This window comes from Bombina bombina, chromosome 6 (assembly GCF_027579735.1).
Source record: "Bombina bombina isolate aBomBom1 chromosome 6, aBomBom1.pri, whole genome shotgun sequence".
NCBI classification, from domain to species: domain Eukaryota; kingdom Metazoa; phylum Chordata; class Amphibia; order Anura; family Bombinatoridae; genus Bombina; species Bombina bombina.
In genome coordinates this window covers 618,863,171-618,888,844 of record NC_069504.1, presented here as the reverse complement: position 1 = coordinate 618,888,844, position 25,674 = coordinate 618,863,171, and the positions used below count along the sequence as shown (strand labels likewise).

At 33.8% G+C, this 25,674-nt stretch overlaps 1 protein-coding gene across 1 annotated transcript in view; it reads right to left on the bottom strand.

The window, feature by feature from the left end:
- RGMA (repulsive guidance molecule BMP co-receptor a) overlaps positions 1-20,012 on the bottom strand; it is a 51,860-nt gene extending 31,848 nt beyond the window's left edge. Inside the window, exons 1-2 of the mRNA XM_053717626.1 lie at positions 19,817-20,012; positions 3,663-3,778 (exon numbers count right to left, since the gene is read on the bottom strand). Coding sequence (XP_053573601.1) covers positions 3,663-3,778; positions 19,817-19,830 — 130 coding nt within the window. The 5' untranslated portion in view covers positions 19,831-20,012. The remainder of the gene's footprint in view (positions 1-3,662; positions 3,779-19,816) is intronic.
- Positions 20,013-25,674: the final 5,662 nt, after the last annotated feature.

Sequence of the window (25,674 nt, the reverse complement as noted above, 5' to 3'; positions counted from 1 at the left end):
CAAAGTGACAGAAATTTGTTTTTCATCTCTTCTACAGCAAAATAGCTGACTGCTGATGTCACCTGTCTTGTTGTTGAATACTTTTGCAAATCATTTCCATTATTTATTGTATGTCATCGCTCCATAACTTAGGGCAGGGACATTATAATATATATATATATATATATTTATTACATTTTTTTGTGATGTCAGCCATACGCTTTAAGACAATTAATGGTGCATGAAGAAATGTTGAAGAATTACAATTTCTCATGCCTGTATTTAGTGCAAGGCATACAGAGGTACAGCTCAACGCGACACACAATGGTAGCCGTTATAGCAACAAGCGGAAAATGCATTTGTCTACCTCTACAACAATAACTACATTTCTAGTTTTGATAGATAACAAGGTCCTAAGTGGTCTTCCCTTTACAGTTTAATCTACCACTGTAAAAAGTGGTCTGTAGTGATTTTGAAAGCTGCTCCTGATATTGGAAATGTGCTAAAAAAAGCCATTTTGTTTTCTACAAGACAAAAAATTATAAAATGGAAATTATAATATAATAAAATCTGTATCACTTTTACCACATTAATACGTGGCAACTCAGTTATTTTATTAATAAACTTCTAATGCACCATCATATTCTGCAACTCTATACATCAATAAAGCACAATACATTGCAGGAACTAGATCACACATATATTGATATACTGAGGGACCTCCCAGTTCCTGTGAAAACTTTAGTGCAATTAGTAAAGGAAATATGTTACAGATAAGAAGAGATAGTGGTTTTAGCATAGGTGAGATAAGATGGTATATATAATTTTTATTTTACTAAATCATCTCTCACCAATTCATATTTAACTAAGAGGGAATTGATGTTTTTGTACAACTAACCCATAGATAAAGTTATTACCAGACGGTGAAAGTCTATTATTAATACACAAAAATGCCCACAAATCAAGAACTAAGGGAAGGGACAGTCTAGTCCAAAATAAACTTTCATGATTCATGTAATTTTAAACAACTTTACAATTTGCTTTTATAACCAATTTTGCTTTGTTCTCTTGGAATTCTTAGCTGAAAGCTAAATTTAGGAGGTTCAAATGAAAATTATTAAGACCTTGAAGGCTGCCTCTTATATAAATGCATTTTGAACGTTTATTCACCACTAGAGGGTGCTAGTTCATGTGTGTTATATAGCTAACACTGTGCTCATGCACGTGGAGTTACCTAGGAGTAAGCTCTGATTGGCTAAAGTGCAAGTCTTTGAAAATAACTGAAATAAGGGGGCAGTCTGCAGAGGCTTAGACGAAAAAAAAGAGAGAAAAAAAAGGATGGTTTTGGCTTAGATACAAGGTTACCACAGAGGTAAAAAATATATTAATATAATCGTGTTGGTTATGAAAAACAAGGGAATGGGTAATAAAGGGATTATCTATCTTTTAAAACAATAAAAATTATGGTGTAGACTGTCCCTTTAAAAAAAATGCATATGTTTTTTTCCCATGCACATTTTTAAATACCATCTTTCTTATTAAAAACAAACTTTAATGGCTGTTTAACCAACTATAGTTTGCACTCTTTATAGCTGGATAGAGCTGTGTGTTGTGGTATGTCATTTGTACACAATTTTTTATTTTGTAACAACAAACAAATTTACAAAGGGAATTATAATACAATAAAGATGTCAAATACCATGTGAGTTATATGACCTCAAGATGAAAAAAGAAAATATTTTCACATCTGTGTTTCATCTAACAAACAGAAAGACACGCTGTCACTTTAAGGATTTGGAAAGTGTTGTTTTAACAGCTTGGAGCCCCCCTCTACTCTCAATTTCATCTGGAGTTGTAAAAGCACCTCCCCCCTCTCCTGCAGACACAAAGGTGATTTATTAGTCTACCCAATAAACCTCCAATAAGCTTGATCTTTATCTAGAACAAACCACATAGACTAGATCTGAGGGGTGTGTACACATACTTCTCAAAAGCACTTACAGCAATTAATATATCATTCTAAAAATGTTCTCATAGCCACAGGGCCTGTAACTAACTGGAAACCACTTCTATCCATGGGACTTAAAAAAAAAAAAACTTTAAAAGTTGTTTTTTTTTTTTACAAATTATACCTGTTGCCCGTTTTTGTTTTACTAGTGTTGAGTGCAGATTATCAGAGTGTTCACAGGTATTAGAGGCTTTAGATTTATTTAACCCAGTTATATGGAAAAAATAAGCAAATCTACATTTTAAGACGCTAGCATTACAGTGATTAATAACACAGAGCATTAATTTCACCTTTTTTGAAAACAGACTGGTCCATTACAAAACATTCCCAACATAGATTTTACTTTATTTTTACAGTAATATGAGGGGGGGGGGACGCAAAAAAGAATGAGATTATTAGTTATGGTAGTTAAACCAAGGGTTGGGATATTAAAAAAAAATAAAAAAAATATATAATAATAATAATAATATATATATATACACACACATTTAAGAGCTAGAGATACAATTTTAGAAACTGGGAACTGTCAAATGTTCATGTATAATCTGTTGCAGTGTGGCTTTTTTGTGCTTTTTACATTCCCTTAGCATAAAACTGCATATTTTTCTTGTAGATATTATGTACACTTTATTTTAGTGATACATAACATTTTTTTACAGAGTTATACACATCCTTTTGGAAGGATGTCTTACAATATTATAAAACAAATATAATTTACTATTAATAAATAATAAATATACAAATAACAAACATTAATGCATACTGTATAATAATTTGAATATACTCTTTGTTGAAGTAAACGAACATTTCATTACAAATGACTTATAGGATACCATTTTTAAAAAAAAAACACTGCTGCTGTCCCTTGAGAAGTAACAAAAGTAATATATTTAGGATTTAAGTTTACTGCTTTTCCAGGTGAATAAAACCTGAAGGCTGCTGAAATCTGAGATCTTGGGAAGGAACAAAACCCCCAGTGTGGAGCCTGCCCTCCTCCCCCAACAAAAACAAGGCTCACAGGAATTTGAAGGCAAGGATCAAGCCAGAAAAACACTGGGATTCATTGAAAACAGATGGCCTCTTCTGGTCCTATTCTATAGGTTCTGTTGCCCAATACCTTGAACAATAATAAATAGGGCAAGTAATTCATATAATGAATTGGAAATTTTCATCATCATCCAATCCAGCCATTTTATTTATGATTTTTTAAGAAGTTTACCTTTGGTAAACATGAAGAAGAGATAGCAGGAACCAAAAACGCACAGATTTTTGTTTAAAGACAACAACAGATTAAATATAAAAACAGGCTAAAAAAAAAAGTGTGTATATTTGCCTACATGAACACCTGTAATGAAAAAAAATAATACACAGAAAAATAAATATGTAACAATACTTACTGTAACCAGTATCTACAAACACACAAATATTACCATTACTTTATCACAAGCATTTCTCATATTACATTCACAACATTGTTTCTTAGGGCACATATAAGGATAGAAAACAAGTACAGTCATAGCACCATTGCGTGAATTAATGGTAGGGTAAGATAACAGTAGAATTTCAAATGCAGCAAAACGTACATACACATGTGGAAACACTAAAGGGGCCCACTGAGGGAAACTATTCAACCAATAGACAAACAAAAAAAAAAAAAGACATCAAAACTCCTTACCTGCAGGGAATACGTAGAAGAAGACAGTGAGGATCTTGAAGAATCCGAGGGCTTTGGGTCCTGCCCCTCTCCCCATGCCCATCCATCCAGCTTGGGCATTAACCACTACCCTCGCCCTGGACGAAGTGAAGAAAAAATAAAAACAGAATAGATCACTCTCCAGCAAACACAAGCTAACGCAAAGAACCAGCTCTTTTCAGCCAGTACTGCAATGAAAGATTAGACACTCGTTTTTTTCCTCCTCCTCCTCCTTTGCACAAGAGCAATAGCCATCAATCACCTCAGTTCCCATCCAATGTCTACACAGCTCCTGCCCTCTCCCCAGCCCCCATCTGTGATCTCAATGTTTTCCTCCCACTGGCTGAGCCAGGCTCCTATTACAGCAGTCAGGGCGTTGCGGGAGGGCTGGAGACCTTCAATTCTTCCTCACACATCCAGTAACTGAGAAAACACACAAGCTACACACAGCCAAATAAGTAAAACCCTTGAAGGAAAATAAACACACACAGCGCCTATCCTAGGGACGTTTGTCACAGATGTCACACTTTGGTTTTGTCTGTGAGAAGTGTTTACACATATGGATGGAAAAAAAAAATTAAGAAGGGGGCTTGTGTGCTTCGACTTTTAAGTAACAGGAATACTCTTTTCTTGTATTTTGTTTCAAGTTAGGAATAGAGTGTAAAGATACTTATAGGTGAAGTATAACATTTTGATGCAAAACAAACATTCCTTATGAAGAACAGGAGAAAAGTTTAAATTAGACAATGCCAGATGGGGAAGAAACCATTATAATTACGGGGTTCAAACGAAGGACATAGTGTGTGAAAGTTATCTGTAATTAGCAAGAGACAACCTCAATATAGTATGACAGATTGCAAAGCTGACTGAAAGGTAGCTTTACTTGGTATTGCTTATTACGCGGCTTACGCCTATAATATGGAATGTTCATATAGGAATTTACCTGTACTCAATATTGCTATTTTCTTGTGTCTTTGAGGAGTCGTGTCAGTGTAAGTCAACACAGTTGTGAGAGCTGTTACTGAGCTTGTATGTTGGTGTATGAATGGTGCGTAAACGTGATTTTTTTTTTGTTTAGTTTCAACATAAGCAGTATTTCATGTACAATATTCCTTATGAAACAAAGTTAATATGTAAGCCAAATGTATGGCTCAGGCATCCTGAAAACATTGCAGTAGCCCCTTTTTTGGAATTCCTTTCTAGTTATAGGCAGCCATCTAAGTTGTGTGTCACATGGGCTTATATTGTTGTACTTTTGTCAGCAGTCTCTTTTGCTTTAAATAATCAGAACTAGCTATGCATCCAGCAGTTTAGTTTAAAACTTTTTGGCCCACAATTCTTAATCAAATAAATTACACAATTTTTTTTAATAAGATCAAATGTATAGGCTGATCCCTAGTAATAGGAATACTTTTTAACACAAAGGCTCAGGCCTAATGATTATTCAGTCATTTATGCATTTGTAATTCATTTACTGTATTTTCCTTGACAAGTTAGATAGAATACCATTTCATATATTACCTCCCTTTATATTAGAATGCACCTTCACATAGTATTACTGAAACATAAGCTCTCTGTTATGAGCATCATAAGGTCTCTGTTATGTCTCTTAATTAGATTTATTTATTTTAAATTAAATTATAGTACATCACTTAAAGGGGTATAAACCAAAATGTTTCTAGCATGATTCAGATAGAGCATGCAATATTAAACAACTTTCTAATGTACTTTTATTATCTAATTTGCTTTTTACTCTTGCTATCCTTTGTTGGATAGGCTCAGGAGCAGCAAAGTACTACTGGGAGCTAGCTACTGGTTGGTGCTGCACATATATGCCTCTTCTCGTTGGCTCACTTGATGTGTTCAGTTAGCTCACAGTAGTGCATTGTTGCTCCTTCAACAAAAGATACCAAAAAAACAAAGCAAATTTGATAATAGAAGTAAATTGTTGTTTAAAATTTGTTGTGTAAAAAAGTTGTTTAAAATTGAATGCCCTATCTGAATCATGAAATAAAAAAAATTGTGTTTTATGTCCCTTTAACATACACTCTATCCCCTTCTCTTTTTTGCTGGTAAAATTATTCTTGCAGGCACTTTTGATTTTAAAAATAATATAAAGTATTTTCTTGTTATATAAAGACTGACCAGTGTATTAGACACAGAACACTTACAAGTTCAAAATAGAAAAAAAATAGCACAAAGAGCTCCCACAGTCCTTAGAAATCACTCTTTTGTGAGTCTTCATTCATCACACTCTCTTGTCAGCAGCTTATCACTACATCCCTATTTCACTTGTTGCTTTTTTATCTCATGCCTCCTCCAAGCCTTTCTTTTCTACCTCCATTCTCCCCCAGATCATTTTTTTATTTTACTCTTAAAGTTGGTTCCAATATACTTTCTGCAATTATTACAATTAAGAAAACTGAAAATATTTTCAATAAAAATAGTTTTCTAAATTGAAAAACATATTAATCTGCTAAATGTATATATATATATATATATATATATATATATATATATATATATATATATATATATATATATATATATATATATACATACACACACACACATACAGGTGGCCCTCGTTTTACAACGGTTCAATTTACACCGTTTCAGAATAACAACCTTTTTTTCCATTCATGTGACTGCTATTGAAAAGAATTGAGAAGCAATGCATTTATTAAAATAGCCTGTAGGTGGAGCTATCCGCTTGTGTTGCAGCAAAGCCAAGCAAGCTGAAATTAATCAGTTTAACCAGACCTGAGCTATCGGGCAGATTTCAAAGGAACAAGATCTTTCTGTCTATAAATCAGTCCAGATTGGAATGCATAGAAAGAACTGTTTGCAGAAAAATGCAAGTGAAGTCTGTGTTGTGTGATTATTTTATTAGGTTTATAATGCTGATTTAGTTTAATTAGATATTCTGTGTTGTGTGATTATTTTATTAGGTTCATAATGCTGTTTAGCATTTAAAGTCTTCATTTCAAAGCTTTAAAAATAATGTATTAGGTGTTATTATGACAATTTTTAAAAGGGGCCTGAAACCTATCTCCCTCACTTCCCATTGACTTACATTATAAACTGGGTTTCAATTTACAACGGTTTCAATTTACAACCATTCCTTCTGGAACCTAACCCCGGCGTAAACTGAGGGCTACCTGTATATATATATATATATATATATATATATATATATATATATATATATATATATATATATATATAGTCTTCAATTTTAGTTTAAAAGCAAAAAAATCCAATAGGATAACTGTCTGGAATAGTATTCCCCTTACCAGAAGATACCTCAATCTGATGAGGTAAATTGCCGCAACTAGTAGAGGGTGGTAGAAATCCAATGTGAATAGGTAGAGGTCAGTGACATATCATCCACCTCTTGGAATAGGTGTTCCTCTGTATTTTCTTCCTCCCAAAGGTGTTAGCTTTAACAGAGAATCAATGCAACAAACCCTTAAAGAAAGTATATATATATATATATATATATATATATATATATATATATATAGTCTTCAATTTTAGTTTAATATATATTATTTACTTTACGTGGGATGGGATGTCAAAAGTTTAAAAAGTGAAAAGCCTTGTCCCAAAAATATTATAGGAGGTGCAAGAGTATCACAACATGAAACAAGATGTGAAATTATATTGTGACCTAATTACTTTAGAATTATATTGAATTATATCTTCTTTATCATTATACATCCAATACTCCAAAGTCTTAGAGGAGATAGATGGGGGCAACTATTAGGTAAGTGAAGTTCATTTGTTACTGAGTCGGGTGATAAGCTTCCCTGAACAAAAAAAGGTCTTTAGGGAGCGTTTAAAGGAGGACAGGTTAGGAGAAAGTCTGACAGCTTGAGGAAGTATGTTTCAGAGGGTTGGTGCCGCACGAGAGAAGTCCTGTAGTCTAGCATGGGAGGAGGTGATGGTAGAGGATTCAAGGAGCAGGTCATTGTTGGATCTTAGGGGGCGGGGCTTGCGTATATTTGTTAATGAGTGAGGACAGGTAGGGTGGGGCAGCATTGGTGAGGGCTTTGTAGGTCATGGTGAGAATTTAATTCTGCTGTTATATAGCCCATCTGGGTGTGTTTTTGTAAAAATGTATAGTTTTGCTTATTTTTAAATAACTTTGTGCTGATTCTCAGACTACTAACCATGTCCCCAAGTTTTAGATGTATACTGATGTATACAGATCTCACATCGCTTCTATTTGTATAATGGGTTCATTTATAATCCATGGAGGGGGGAGGCTCTGCTCTCATCCCCTTTCAGTGGGTGTTCCAGACTAATCTCATCAACAGTGCTAAATTGAGAGCTTCTAAGAAAGTTTTTTAAAGGTTTTATACTGGATTTTGATATCAGTATCTGTGCATATTATTCTTTATAGTAGTGTTTATTACATGCAGTTAAATACAATTTGTTGTATACTGTCCCTTTAACTGAATTAGAGCACATCAGTTTTTGGATATACATTATAACTGCATCTTAAGATCTTTGTTAATCTGTACTTTTAAGCACAAAACAGCTGTTCTAAACCTAATACTTCCAGTGAATTGCTAATCAATACCCTGGCTCATTAAACTTTATGTCTAATTAACTCCTTCACTGCCGGGACTTTCAAAGAGAAACTTGCCCAAAATGCAGGAGAATTTTTGCTATCACTCCATGTAAACAGAAATAGAGCCTTGCTTTTTTTTTATTTACCTGTCAAAGCTATTTATTTTGTTAAGCAGACAACCCAAGGTATTGGTCTATGCCCATTTTGATATATTTCATACCACTATTTCCCCACCAAATGCGATTATATAAAACATTTTTACAAAAATTTGTGTTTCTCACTGAAATTATTTACATACTGCTTGTGCAATCATGGCACAAATAGTGGTAAACGCTTCTCTGGGATCCCATTTGTTCAGAAATAGCAGCCATACATGGCTTTGTCATTGCTTTTTGGTAATTGGAAGGCCGCTAATTGCAGCTGAGCACCACACTTCTAATATTATAATACTCAGTGTGTATTATTTGGCTTTTAGAATGTGTAATCAAATATATATAAATAAAAAAAACACACACATAATCAATTTCATACTAGTGATGCAAACCTATATTTGGACTTTATAATGTGGCTTTGGGGAAAAAAGGTGACAAAGACCTAGATTTCTACATGATGTGCATTCAGAGTAAAGTCATCAACACTCCTGCAATGATCTGTAGATGGTGCCTTTTTATACATCTAGTAGAGAAGAGGGATTAACTGGAGAAATAGGCAGAAGAAAAGGCACACCCCTCAATTACACTTGCACCCTTTAGATTTGTGCTTGTGGTGCCCATACAACAAGCTCTTCAAGTGATCAAAAAAACACCAGCAGCACTATCAAGAAAAATATAAATTAGATGACATCTTTGGAGTAGTGATATTGACAGGTGTAGTATAGAACTCTGAGTAATAAGTGAGAGTTTATATAAGGGGGAATTACGAGAAAATCCTGAATATGTAAATACTACTACAATTCAAGGGTGTGCTAATTAAGTATAGTACACTTTCTTGTGTAAATTGATCAACTATCTAGTCTTCAAATAGTATATATTGTATCCTGGGCTTTGTTGAGTTACAGTCTTGTGTAGCATTTTGCAATCCCATTGATGGCCCCAATAGTATAAATAGTTAATACTCACAAATGTCAAATCAAGGTAAGATTAATAATATTTCTTGTGCACTATGTATAAACATTTATACATGTTCTACACTGAGAGCTGATAAAAGCACATCCGTGTTGAGAAAAGATAAGCAGGATGTCATGCTATACCATCAACAAGCATATAGGTGATTAATCTGAGATTAGGATATCTGTTGTAGGAGCAAAGTTATGTACTCACTGAGCAAAATAGGCAACATGCTAAAACGTAGCACTATATAGGATAACTTCCTTTACTTTGTATCTGATTGGTATTCGAATGTAAATTGCTTTCATTGCAGGTTACATATTATTTTTAAAGTTTGCTTGGCTTTTAAAACTTAAAAGCATAAATAGCAACCAACAAACATAAATGAAAAAAAAAAGTGTAGACTGTCTTATAAAATCCTGTAACAAAATACAACTGTTTAATCATAGAAAACATTTCAGTTACCAAACTGAATTTACACAAAAACAAGAGGTGTATAATTTACTTTTAAAAATACATGGGTGCCGGTGGCATTTGCTATAATTATATTAAAAGGTCAAAATTTCCAGTAACTTTTAAATTTTCTCTTATGCTTCAAAGTAATTTATCCCAGTATAATTTTTTTCTGGATAATATGTAATATTCAATCATCGTGAGTCTTTTTTTTCTATTTAAAATCTTTAAAGGGATATTAAACACTAAATAAATGATAGACATAATCATGTATTCAAAAAAGGAATTAGCCTGATAATAATATTTCAGATGTATTTTTTTAGTTTTAGTCTCCATAAATGAATGGGTGCTACCATATTGAAACTGTGGTTTTCCAAAATGTATCTCCTCTGTAACAATCTCATAGTGTGCTTAATATATTTATCTTTATTTACAGATATAATCCAATCTCATCTGTTATTAGCAGCTATTTCAGTTAGGGTCATGTGATCACTACTCAACTCATGATCATAAATTATTCTATGTGTTGTTTTATAAAAATAGCAGATTGTTCCACACTCCCTAGAGAGGCCAAAAAAAAATAGCAAAATTATGTATTCTGCAAATGCCGCAAATAAAATAACTGGTTTAGACAATTTGCAGCATTTTGAAAATCTAGGTTACAGATTTTACTTTTTTGGCCTCACAAAACACAATTTTTACACAAAAACAATCAATGATTCAAATATTCCTTATGGCTTTTTTATAATGATTTTACATTTGCACACAGATACCCCAATATGAAAAAAAGCATATCAATTATTCAGGTTTTTGTGTACTCACATAGTAGGAAGTTTTATTACACAGATTAACCCCCCTCACACAGACTACCTTTGTATAAAAAAAACAAACAAAAAAAACAGATTGGGGGTAAACACTGGAAATACCCATTCTAGTGTTAAATAAATGCCCAGTTATGCACATTACTATGTATGCACACTTCCATTTACTACCTACTCTCAATCCCTCGTAAAATCACAAAGCGGAAAACAAGTGAGCTCAACCACCTGGAAGTTTGACAGGATCTATCTTCTCATAAAACGTAGGTGAGGTTTATTGGCACTGTAAAAATACGTTGAATTCTAGGTGCATTAGCGGGAAAAAGAAACCCTTTAATTTCAGACAAAAAGAAAATCAGGCAACATCAGAGAGGTTAAAAATGACGTTTGATGGTGTTGCTTTACAAGCAGCCCTTTATCTGCCTGATTTACAAATTACATTTAAATCATGAGATTTAAACACTCACCCACTAATAATTACATCTGTGGATTAAATTACTGCTTTCTTGATGCAGCAGCAAAGCAGAACATTTAGCAAGTGAAAGCAGCTAAAACATGCAGTGAAAATGATTACAATAATATACTGTTGCTCTACTCTTTTTGTGTTGCCTGGTGTTACAGTCAAGGAATTAAACTCTTTGCTAATGGGAATTTCAGAAGAAAAACTTACCCAAAGTACCAGAGATTTTTGTTTTAGCATTTTTGCTGTCACACTTTAAATGGGAATAAAGCCTTATTTTTTTTTTTTTGATTGACCTATTAACTGTATACAGGTGGCCCTCAGTTTACAACGGTTCAATTTGCACCTTTTCAGAATAACAACCTTTTTTTTCAGTCACGTGACTGCTTTTGAAAAGCATTGAGAAGCAGTGCATTGATTAAAATAGCCAGTAGGTGGAGCTGTCCGCTTGTGTTGCAGCAAAGATATGCAAGCCAAGCAAGCTGAAATTAATCAGTTTAACCAGACCTGAGCTATCAAGCAGCTTGCAAAAGAACAATATCTTCCTGTCTATAAATCAGTCCAGATTGGAATGCATAGAAAGAACTGTTTGCAGAAAAATGCAAGTAAAGTCTGTGTTGTGCGATTATTTTATTAGGTTTATAATGCTGTTTAGCAAATATTTTTGTTCATTTAACTTAGTTTAATTATATATTCTGTGTTGTGTGATTATTTTATTAGGTTTATAATGCTGTTTAGCATTCAAAGTCTTCATTTCAAAGCTTTAAAAATAATGTATTAGGTGTTACTTATGCCAATATTGAGAGGGGCCTGGAACCTAACTCCCTCACTTCCCATTGACTTACATTATAAACTGGGTTTCAATTTACAACCATTCCTTCTGGAACCTAACCCCGGCGTAAACTGAGGGCTACCTGTGTATATATATATATATATATATATATATATATATACATACACTTAAAGTAGAAGACGCAAGCTATTGAACCATTTTGGTATATTTGATGTCACTATGATCATATATAAAAAAGAAAATTGTTAACTTTTTTGCAAACTTTGGGTTTCTCAGTGAAATTATTTACACACACACACAACTACTGTAGTCATAAGTCAAATGGTTGTAAAAGCTTCTCTTTGGTCCCCTTTGTTCAGAAACAGCAGACATGCATGGCTTTGCCATTGGGTTTTTGCAATTAGAAGCACGCTAATTACAGCTGTGCACCATACTTCTGAAATTCCAGGCAATGAAAAGGTTAATCATCAATTAGCTTGTAAGGTTAATATTGCTCTAGTTTAGGATTTTACCCTCCCACCTGACACCTCCCAACCCCTGATCCCTACCTAATTCCTCTAAGCTGACAGCAGGGACCACAACATGTGACTCTGTGTTAAACGTAGGTACTACATCAGCACAGTACACTGGGCAAAGTACTGTGTGACATAGTAACTACATCCATTTGGCGAAAGGGGTTAAGAGGAAGAAGATAACAATTTAAAGGCACATGTGTCTGGTTGTGCTTCAGAATAATTTCCCTTAAACTCTATCTAATTGATTGGATAATATGTACTGTTTAAAAATACATTGTAGAATATTTATGTGAAGTATAGAGCCTTAGGATTGTTGACAACCTATTCTGTGAATAATGAAAAACAAAAAAATTATTTTACAAATAAGACACATTTTTAATCCATTTTTTTACCTTAGATTTACAGATCTGAACAAATTTAATATAAAAAAGGCAGACATTTTTTTTAAATAATATAGTAAATGTAATCAAAGCATGGATATAATTTTTGTCAAGCCTAAAATCGCAGAATAATTAAAGTGATGGTAAACTCTCCAATCAGATCTGGAATGCTAGTGATATTTTAGATAGAGTTTAATTCATCAGATGTTATGAAGATGCACTATAACTTGCTTTTTACTATAGATATGAAATTCAAATACCCTACGCCCCACCGCCCACTTCAAAAGTCAAATTTTCTTTGAGCTAATGGTTTGAATTGTTGTCCAATCAGCGATCTCCCCATATGGCACTTTTTTTGTAGCTAGAAGAACAATTCAAACCATTAGCTCAGAGAAAAATTGACTTTTGAAGTGGGCGGCGGAGTGTGGGGTATTTAAGATTACATAGCTATATTAAAAAGTAAGTTAAACCGGATCTTCATTACCACTGATTAATTAAACTCCATCTAAAATATCACCAACATTGCAGATCTGATTTTAAAAATGGGAGTTTACTATCACTTTAATTACTGCATACTACGCACCCTCAGAATTTCTCTAAAAAACAACTGTTTTGCCCTTCTGTTCTAATGTAAGTGTTTTTACTCGTATACACTTTGATATGGATTTTAAATTATTTGTGATAGAGATCTCCTCTAACATACTATGATATAATTATTTCTGCAGTTAAACATATTAGCTCATCCTGAAAATATTTAGCATTACAAAACTAATACAAATGTAATTTTTTTTTCCATACATTCTCTAACAAACTATCAAATATTTTTTTTTCCTTCAGAGTAATTTGGCAATCTTACATGTTTGATATAATTGTCAGATTCTGTAATATGTATCATACATGCCCCTTGAAGGAAGGACCTAAATCGGGTAAATATATTTAAAATGGACCAACACACACTTGCCTTCAGTTTCATATGTATTTCATAAATAAGTATGCAAGGAGAATATAAAAGGAATGCTGTGTGTACAGTATGTTTATTTCATAATTCTTTTGGATAGACCTCAGCTTTCCATTCCTGAACATTTAAAAAATGTACCCTGGTGAATGTTTCATGATTACAGAATATCATATAAATATGTTTCACCTTATTTCACACTCTACTGTTGGCAAGAACTCTATGGTCAGAGGTGCCAGAGCTGTGCTTATCACACCCTTATATGAGCATAAAGTACGACCCAAACATTATCAAGATGCATTTTTAGAAATATATAAAGTGAGCAACTGTATCTGGCACTAGCTGTAAATAGCTTTTAACGCTAGGTGGAGCAGTTGACGTTCACACAAAATATACACAAGATGCTGCTATATCTGGATATTGGATTTAAATCAAATAAGAAACACCACTTTTAACCCTTTGTAGTCATGAGTGCCTTAATATAAGATACTCGGATCAGATTGTAGCGGATACACATAACCAATATAATAAAGCTGGAAGCACCATGTTTTAATATAAATCTTCAGGATTCACTAATTTACTCCAGGCTGACAAAATTGCATAACGCTTAAAAGCTAATTGAAGTAATTAGAACCCACCCACAATTTGTTCACTTGGTAGTATTACACTACTATATGAATTTAGCTGAAGGGACATTCTGAAAGCTTTTGGCTTCTAGTTTATTTTAAAGTGACACAACCCACATTTTTTTCTTTCATGATTCAGATACAACATACCATTTTAAAAACTTTACAATTTACTTCTGTTATCAATTTTGTTTCATTCTCTTGGTATCCTTTGTTGAAGGAGCAGCAATGTACTACTGGGAGCTAGCTGAACACATCAGTAAGCCAATGGTAATAAGCACATATGTGCAGCCAGCAATCAGCAGCTAGCAGCCAGCTTCTGAGCCTATCTAGGCATGCTTTTCAGCAAAGGATACCGAGAGAACAAAGCAAATTAGATACTAGAAGTAAATTGGAAAGTCTTTTTACAGCAACTATATCTGAAAAATTGCATCAAAGATTATATATTTAAAAATAACTGTGAAAGTTCTGCATGTCTAAGGGACTGTCCATTTTTTCATCTAAATGAACTTTCTAAGACATAAATAGCGGTTTTTTGAGTGCCTTTGCTGATTCTTCCAGGGACGCCTGTGTTGAATCCTATTGTTTTATGAATGAAAGTGTTTTGCGTGTGTGGATGGACTGAAAGTTGTGGATTCATACTATAGAATTGTATTTAGATACTTTATAATAAATTGCATTTACACTTTTTCTAAATTGAGGTGTGCTGAGTTCTTTTTTGTTATTTGTAGATGGTAGAATTGGAGGTTTTACTAAACTCTTGCACCCTAAATATATAAATAATTTTTTATTCATTTTTTGACAGTGGATAGAATGCTTTTGTGGTGCTGTGATTAACTATTTGTTAAATTGGAAAGTTGTTTAAAATGGTATGCTCTTTCTGAATCATGAAAGAAAAATGTTGAGTTTCAAATCCCTTTAAGCTCTGTCTAATAATTTATTTAGCATATCAGTTTAGTTCTATTTTTTTTTTATTATTGTGCATAATTTAAAGGGATAGTAAACCCCAACATTTTCTTTTATGATTCAGATAGAACATACAATTTTAAACAACTTTCCAATTTAATTTTATTATCAAATTTTCTTCATTCTTTTGTTATCTATTACTGAAGGGACAGCATTGCCCTACTGACAGGAAGCTGAAAATATCTATTTAGCCAATCACAAGAGACAAATGTGTGCATGTACCAATTAGTAGCAGCTCCTTCTAATGTATGATATGTGCGTATTCATTTTTTAACAAGGGATACTAAGAGAACGAAGCACATTTGAAAATAGAAGTGAATTTAAAAATGTCTTAAAATGACCTGCTCTATCTGAATCATGCAAGTTTAATTTTGACTTTCCTATCCCTTTAAGCATATTGATAAAACATCATCCCCTTCCCCTAAAGGGATATAAAAGTAACAATTATAATTTTATGCCTCAAAAAGAACATGGAATTTTAAGATACTTTTCAATTTACTTATATTAAAATTAAACATCACATTTAGTGCAATGTTCTTAAGGTAGTTTTGTTGAAAAGCATAACTAGGTAGTTTTCGTAGCAGCAGTGCACTACTGGGAGCTAGCTGCTGATTGGTGGAAATGCACATATGTCTATTGTTATTGGCTGATCATATGTGTTCAGCTAGGCCACAGAAGTGCAATGTTGCTTTGGCACTGACTTTAACTATGTGTTTAACACCTTTGCAGGAGCATTTTATTATTCAATTTATATAATATAGCATATAGTGTTTACACTTGTATGTCCCTTTAAAGGGACATTCTAATGCTAAAATAAAATGTTCTAATTCAGACAAGGGTTACAATACAGCTTCTTAGCAGGCATAAACAAAGAGCAAAGTGTGGATGGTACACACATGAAGATGCCAATTATGCATTTAACTATGTAACATCTACAAAGGTGTTAACAAAGCTAGTGAAGCATACTTATGTATCCCTGGTGTATATTGGCTCTTCAGTAATATACTGCTTTGGATTAGCAAAGAGCTCATTGGGTGAGCAACTTTGATTATTTGCCTAATCCTTTTGCAGTGGTTAAGTACACAATAAAAGTAAGATTTTGCTTAAAAATTAAACACTATAAAAGATGGAAGCTTTTTATTTTACAATAGAAAGTCCCTTTAGAACTAGTATAAACATAACATTCATTGTCATTTCAATATTATAACACACCAAATCCACAGGTATTTTATCCTCATCAAGTGCATGTTTTTCACGATCAGCAGCAAATATAAGTCTGTGTGTGTATACAGATATATATTATATACACACACATATCTACAGTATCTATCTTTATACATATACACATTTTATAGTGTTCACCCCCCAAAACGCATATCCTTTTTAGCACAAGGCAGCTGATGTGAAGATGTAAATAAATGCCTTAGAAAAGGTTTGGGTAGGAACAATATTTCTGTCCAGTAAAGATTCAAGCCTTGTGATTCAAGTATAATGTTTGATGCCACAAAAGCTGAAATAAGGGTGTGTATCAAGCTTATCCATCCCTTCCCCAAACTTGATATAATTTTCTGATCTTTTATTACCAATATTATTCTTCGAGCAGCGAGGGTATACAAGAGATGTGGAGACGGAAGAGAGAAAACCCTGTATGTATGTTTTTCTAGAACTTAACAAAAACACATATGTATTATTGTACCATGATGTCAGACAGACACTGGTACTTTGATCATTTAAAGCTGATGATATATATGTACATATAATCTTGATAAGATCAGTAGCATTTTTAAAAATATATATATATTATTATTTTAAATTTGCTCTTCAACACCCCTAAGTGAAAATGTGCATCTGAAATAGTGGCTCCACTAGTCAAAAAGCATTTAGAGTTTTGGCTACAGTAAGAAGAAGATTTTCAACCCTAATAAAGCTGGAGATGTAACTGGAAAAAAACAACAGATTTTTGCTTCACTCTGTGTATATGGAGGAACCTCTGCATAAGGAAGACTAAAAGAAAAGTATAAGGTGCACAACGGCTGCTTCCAGAAGATGGCACTGTTAATCCTAGCCCATTTCAATATGCTATCAAAAAATGCATCAAGAGGCAAGCAATTCAATAATGTCAACCACAACTAGCACTCTTTGAATCTCTGTTTTGGAGACGGTCTGTAATGTAATTAATTTGACACGAGGAATCTAATTATTTAAACCACCTACCACTGCGTACCTTATACATGCAAATTATTGGATTAAGAAAGATGTTTACTATTATTTATTGTGTAATTTGTGCCATGACTTCTTTAAATGTAAGATATTTAATCAAAGAAACCACAGGGATCTCAAATAAGTTCTTCAGTAATACTATTTCTTTCTAACATTTTCTATGAAGTTATATTTAGCTAACTGTTTTATAGGGAAAGTATTTTGATTCATGTAATGAAAAATATGCATATAAATTATTAAAAAATATCAGGTGAAGCTATAAAAATTCAAAAATGAAAATTCCATGATACAATTTTTAACAGAATTGTGTGTGTTTGTATGCATGTGCAGCCCAATGACATAAAGCACTCTCACCATACTGGATTTTTTAATACTGGATTTTATTAATGTGATATTTCAAGGTACAGATTCCTCCTCAGACAGACACGAAAAAATTAACACTGGGTTCTGTTCTGTACTGCAAATCACACTATATATATCTATATCTATCTATTAATATAAATAAAAGAGCTGCCTAATATTTATATTTTTTGAGAGAGACATCACATTTCTTCTAAATTCACATTTTTGTGTGTGTGTCATGGAGCTAATTTATTTGATTGCTAATCCCTTCACTGTCAATATATCACATTTGTGTCATAGTATTTCACTCACCAAATGGGAGAACATCTGTAGATCCACATTCTGCTTTTTGACTCAACATTATAGCTTCTCATCCAGAAATTGTATATATATATATATTTATATATACATACACACATATATACAGCAAGTTTTATAGTTAAAGTAGATAGATAGAATAGCCATGAATATGATTATTACAGTAACAATAACTTTTTAAGAATTTAAATATATATATATATATATATATATATATATATATATATATATATATATATATATATATATATATATATATATATATTAAAAATACACACTTCTAAGATCTTTTTTTATGTAGAAAAGAATATACAAAGAAAGGCTGTATTTAGAAGAATCAAGTCCTACAGAGAAAATAGCTATTTCTGAGATACAAAATACAATTTGCTTTATATCAAAAAAGCACAGATAGACCAACTGACATGTCATAGAAATTATACATTTAATAATACTTTAACAAGTGTGATGCTAGTGGAATCATATTTGTGTAATCAATTTAGAGCCAATTACCTGGAAGAAAATCTTTATTTTATTGATCCCTATAAAAAACAATTACTGAAAATAACCAATTTAAAAATATTTGAATGTTTCACACAATTACACATGTAACACATAGTTTACTTTGGATCACCCATAAACATATATGCATATTTAATTTAAATTCAGAAATTGTTAACAATGTTATTAAATATAATCTTTATGTAAAACTACAATGAAAAAAACAAAACAATGCAACATGTTGCAAGACAAGTAGATGAAATAATGATGTCACTCTGCAATTTAAAAAAAAAAAAAATGCTCCCCTGTGTATTCACCTGTTTTATGATGCATAGAGAATGCTTTACAAAGCAAATCAGAGCACTCTTTTGTAGGGTGCTGTGACAAATGGGGCATGCAGCACATTAATGTGCTGTCACTAAATTCAAATGTTATAACCTGTCAAACCATGGGGGTATATTGGAATAGTATAAGAGAAAGAAATACCAGGGGTAATGTGCTCTTTTATGCAAAGCTTAGAAGAGAGCAGATAATAATACTATCATTATTAATAATGTATGATGTGTCATTTAAATGATAAGAGCCACAAATGATAGGAAGAAAAAAACATGAATGCAGGCAGGGTCAGCAACAAATATGACATCAGAAACCCTGGTAGTATCCTGGTATGGTGCAGAGAGGAGATGACAGACTGGACAGAAGAAGAGTCCCAGACAGAGTCAAATGTGACTGGGAGAAAACAGAAAGGGATTTTGAAATAGTGTCAGACACTGGATTTGTCTGAAGGAGGCATGAGCTGAAATTCCATACAAAAATATAAAAATAGTATTATTTGCAGATACCAGAGGTTTTGTCTCCTAATGCACAATGCAACCGGACACATTCCGCGTTATCTAGATGAGGCATAATAAATCAAAGATGCAACGCATGCACTAAACATATAGCATAAGAATCGTATATTCAGGTACCAGATACTATCCAATCTCAGTTATGCAGAAATGTATATAGTTTTCTGATGGGAACTGCATAGTTAGCTATTAAGTATACACATTACACTTAGTTCAGAAAAGAAGGAAATAGGACACCGATCCCGGATACCTCACTAACCTTGTTGGCTGCATGAGCCTGCCCAGTCCAGGGGTTCACTTTCCCATAGGATTCCCAACACTCACACGGGGGGCAGCAACCCTTTCCCCCACATGCTGAATCACACACACACAGCCGAGAGACAGGCAGTGTCTAACCGACACTGGGAGAGAATCAGCTCGGCCCTCCTCCAGCTCCGCCCCTCCTCACACTCTAGGAGAGACTCACACTTCTCAAACACGCTTACACTGATAAAGAGATAGGGTCTGACACTTCTTAAGAGGAAGAGCTTTACACGTCTATGGCTTCACAGTGAACATCACTTTACCACAGTGAATCTCATCTTACTCGATATGTGATACCAGTGACATTTCAGTCTGTCTTCTGTTATGCAAACTCCAGAAACTTATGTTAAATACATGTATAATGTTTTCACTTAAAGGGACAGTCTTCACTAGAATTGTTATTGTTCAAAATTTTACCCATTCTTTATTTCTGCATAACCAACAAGGTTATATTAATATACTTTTTACCTCTGTAATGACCTTTATCTAAGCCTCTGCAGACTGCCCCCTTATCTCAGTTCGTTTGACAGACTTGCATTTAGTCAATCAGCGCTTATTCATAAATAACTCAACGGGAGTGAGCACAATGGTATCTATATGGCACACATGAACTAGCACTGTCTAAAAACTGCCAAAATTAACTGAGATAAGAGGCAGCCTTCAAGGGCTTAGAACTTAGCATATGAGTTTACCTTGGTGATAAAAGTAAATTTGGAAAGTTGTTTAAAATTGCATGCCCTGTCTGAATCAAGAAAGTTTAATTTTGACTAGACTGTCCCTATAACATTAACCTGAACAGATAAATAGTGGCATCTCCATGACTCATACATTAGTACACAATCAAGCATAGAGACCACTAATAATTTTCCAGTGCCATAAACCTACTAATTAAATAAAAAAAAAAATATTGAAAAAATAACATATATATTATATAGACTGTTTATTAACTACCCTGTAATAACAAATAACGTCCAAAATGAAATACAGTGATGGAAATTGTGATGGGAAAAGTCATTAGGCTGCATTCTATCACACGCTTGCCCACAAACATTACCAAAATTCTGATTTATATTTGAGAGACTGGATGGAGAAAGGAAACATAAAAGTTTACATTTTGAGAAGAGAGGGGTTAAACCAGAGAATCATTTTAACCCCTTAAGGACCAGCGACGTACCCTGTATGTCGCTGTCCTTTTTTTGGGCCTTGATTGTTTTATAGCGCGGTCTTGCCACCAGCGTTTAGACTGCTCTATTCCATAAAGCCTTCTGGAGGGAGGGCATTAATAGCGTGTTCTTGCTAGACTTGTGCTATTATGTCCTGAAAAAACCCTTAAAGACCAGTGACATACAGGGTACATTGTGGTCATTAAGGGGTTAATTTTAATGCAGCTTCCGTTCATCAAAAGAACTGCATGGTATTGCTCACATTAACTGTGTGAGGAACAGAACGTTCATTTGCTTTAGCGGATACACATTTAGTGCTAGATTACAAGTGGAGCGATAATTTTTTATTGCTCATGATGAGTGCTAACGTTGCTCAAGGTAAAAAAATAGCGCTCTCAGGTTAGCTCTGGTTAGTGTGCAAGCAAAAGACTCAGGCACCGAACTTCAGGACTTCAGATAGCACAACTGTGCCTACTCCCTCGCCACATAGACTTCTATGGGGTGTGCTTAAAAAAAGCCTTTTCATTTTACTGCTAGAGAGTTAAAACTGTACTAGATCAACTGCGCTAAAGCCAAAGGTACTTTAGGAATACTTGAAATTCCTATGTTCTTTACTTATACTTTTATATATATATATATATATATATATATATATATATATATATATATACATACACTTTATTTTAATGTGTTTTGCTTGTATATATATATATATATATATATAAATTATATATATATATTTGTGTGTGTGTATATGTATGTATGTATGTATGTGTGCACATATAAACACATAAATACATATGTATACACATATTTAGACATATTTTAACCCTTTTGTCACTATAAATGTTATTTTTTTTATTAACAAAGTGTATGTATGAATGTAATACTTTATTTTAATGTGTTTTCTGTGAGTTTTGTGAACTTTGATTTAAACCCTTACACTTTACTTAAAGGGACACTGACCCCAAATTTTTTCTTTCATGATTCAGATAGAGCATGCAGCTTTCTAATTTATTCCTATTATCAATTTTCTTCATTCTTTTGATATCTTTATTTGAAAAGCAAGAATGTAAGTTTAGAAGCCCTCCCATTTGTAGTTCACAACCTGGGTTGTGCTTGCTGATTGGTGGCTAAATGCACCCACTGGTGTCTAAACCAAAAAATGTCTGGCTCCTTAGCTTAGATGCCTTCTTTTTCAAATAAAGATAGCAAGAAGAAAAATTGATAACAGGAGTAAATTTAGAAAGTTTCTTAAAATTGCATGCTTTATCTGAAACATGAAATACAATTTGGGTTTAGTATCCCTTTAAGGCCTCAGGTAGAGCTAATTCTTCAGCAATATTTGGGATTTCACTCGAGTGCAACCCATAACTTTCAACTTGTAATATTAGCGCTATTTAGCACAGTCGCAATATCCATTAAATGTAATGTGTGCCCTAGAGTGATGACCGCTGTGCTAAACCTTCTCTGGTAAATCTGATTTACCATGGACTTATAATATAAAGTTCTGCGCAATTTTAGCTTGGTGCAGTCATACTGCTTATCCGGCTAGATTACAAGTCGCGCACTGAATGCAGCGCGCTTACAATATGTTTTTTCTTTAGGCTCCCTCGAGCATCTTCAGCCTCTCTAGCCTCACCCTTCCTTATGTCATTAAATAGTATTTAATAACATGACTGATGAGAATAGAGAGGCTAAAGACTCTCGAGGGAACCTAAAGAAAAAAATTATCGCACGCACGCTGCATTCAGTGCGCTACTTGTAATCCCCGCAATTGTGCTCCGAGCTAGCATCAGGCACCACTTGTAATCTGGGTTATATTGGGATAACAATTGTTAATTATTCAGATCACTTACTACTAGTGATGCAAATCTGCTACAATTCTTTATAATGATAAGAAATTCACTATCATAGATTCCATTAAAGGGACAGTCTACACCAGAATTGTTTAAAAAGATAGATAATCCCTTTATTACCCATTCCCTAGTTTTGCATAACCAACAAAGTTATATAAATATACTTTTTACCTCTGTGATTATCTTGTATCTAAGCCTCTGCAAACTGCCCCCTTATTTCAGTTCTTTTGACAGACATCCATTTTAGCCAATCAGAGCTGGCTCACTGGATCTCCACGTGCATGAGCACAGTGTTATCTATATGTCACACATGAACTAACACCCTCTAGTGGTGAAAAACTGTTAAAATGCTCTGAGTGAAGAGGCGGCCTTCAAGGGCTTACAAATTTGCATATGAACCTCCTAGGTTTAGCTTTCAACTAAGAATACCAAGAGAAGAAAGCAAAATTGGTGATAAAAGTAAATTGGAACATTGTTTAAAATTACATTCTCTATCTGAATCATGAAAGTTTATTTTGGAATAGACTGTCCCTTTAAGTGAATCAGTACTATAGGATAAACAAAAAATTTAGGTTTGTTTCACTCCAGAGGTATTTGAATATTGACAGTTCTGAAAATGGAGTGAGGCAGATTTACACATTTGAAAGTGAGATGATAAAAAGTTAGTGCCATTAGGAAGACTTTTAAATGGACAGTGTGCCCTATTTTTTTCTCTCCCCTTTAATTTGTTTCCAATGATTTGTTTTCCCTGCTGGATTGTATCAAATTGTTTACAATTGGCCCATTTATCTTTATTTTGACATTTTGAAGTAGTTGATTTGTTGCCTAACTTTGCTAAACTTTTCTGTACTTAAAGGGACAGTCTACACCAGAATTTTTAGTGTTTAAAAAGATAGATACTCCCTTTATTACACTACCACTGAGGGACATCATTAACCGACATGGCCTAAGGTATCATTGTTACGATGATGACACACAACTCTACTTCTCCTTTGCTCCAGATACTACAGACCCAGCATGCCGCATAAACAGTTGCTTAACAGACCTCATAGAATGGATGAATGCTAGCTGTCTCAAAGTGAACCCGGACAAAACAGAGTTACTCTTGTTGAGGGGACCCCGGGCATCAAAAATATCCCACGATCACCCAACTGGCCTGGAGCTTGGAGGCTCTGAACTTGTTAGTTCAGCAAAGGTACGAAACCTTGGAGTGCTGATTGATGCTGGACTATCTTTTAAACAGCAGATTTTCTCCGTAATAAAATCTGCCTACTTTCATCTGAAAAACATAGCCAGGATACAGCACTTAATTCCACCGGATGATATGCCAACATTAATCCATGCATTTGTATCCTCTAGGCTAGATTACTGCAATGCACTTTACTTGGGCCTCCCAAAAAAAGAACTCCATCGCCTTCAGACACTACAAAACGCAGCAGCCAGACTATTGACCAATCAAACTCGCTCCTGCCACATAATACCTATTCTCCACTCCCTGCACTGGCTTCCAATTAAATGGCGAACATATTTTAAAATTGGCCTGCTGACCTTCAAAGCCTTAAACAACCAAGGCTCACAGTACCTGAAAGAGCTCCTGACACCCTACATCCCACCCCGTTCACTTAGGTCAGCCAACACATCCCTCCTCTCAGTGCCAAGAATAAGGACAAACTCAGGCTCCAGGGCATTCTGCCACGCTGCCCCTACTTTCTGGAACTCTTTACCGTGCGCAATCAGAGAGGCACCGTCCTTACAGACTTTTAAAAAAAAGTTAAAGACCCACCTCTTCCATCAGGCATTCAGTCCGCTTATCTGACCTTCAGAAACTCCTAACTTTTATGTCTTATGTTGGTACAGTATATTTGTAAAGTGCTTTGAGTCTCACAGGGAGAAAAGCGCTATATAAATTGCAAATTATTATATATTATTATTATTTCCCAGTTTTGCATAACCAACACAGTTATATTAATATATGTTTTACCTCTGTGATTACCTTGTATCTAAGCGTCTGCAGACTGCCCCCTTATCTCAGTGCTTTTGACAGACATGCAGTTTACCCAATCAATGCAGACTCCTAAATAACTCCACGAGTGTGAGCACAATGTTATTTATATGACACATATGAACTAGTACTGTCTAACTGTGAAAAACTTTCAAAATGCTCTAAAGCTTAGAGGCAGTTTTCAAAGGTGTAGAAATCAGTTTGAGCATACCTAGGTTTAGCTTTTGAAAAATACCACCAAGGGAACAAAGCAAATTTAATGATAAAAGTAAATTGGAAAGCTGTTAAAAATGCCATGACCTATCTGAATCATGAAAGTTTATTTTTGATTAGACTGTCAAACTCAATTTTTTATTTCATGATTCAGAGAAAGCAAGCAATTTTAAACAACTTTCCATTTATTTCTATCATCTAATTTGTTTGTTCTCTTGGTATCCTTTATTAGAAAACATATATAGATAGACTCAGTAGCTGCTGATTGGTGGCTGCACATGTATCCCTCATGTTATTGGCTCACCCATGTGCATTGCTATTCCTTCAACAAAAGATACTAAGAGAAGGAAGTTAATAGAAACAAATTGGATAGTTGTTTAAAACCATATTCTCTATCTAAATCATGAAAGAAAATAATTGGGTTTCATGTATGTAAACATAGCCAGTAGAAGAAATTACACTCATAGTGGGGGTTAGGAAAGATACATAATAAATGTTAATTTTCAATTATTCTCTCAAAGTTTTGGGCTTTGGTATAGAGGCAGAGATAATATAATGAAATGTGTGTGCACAGATA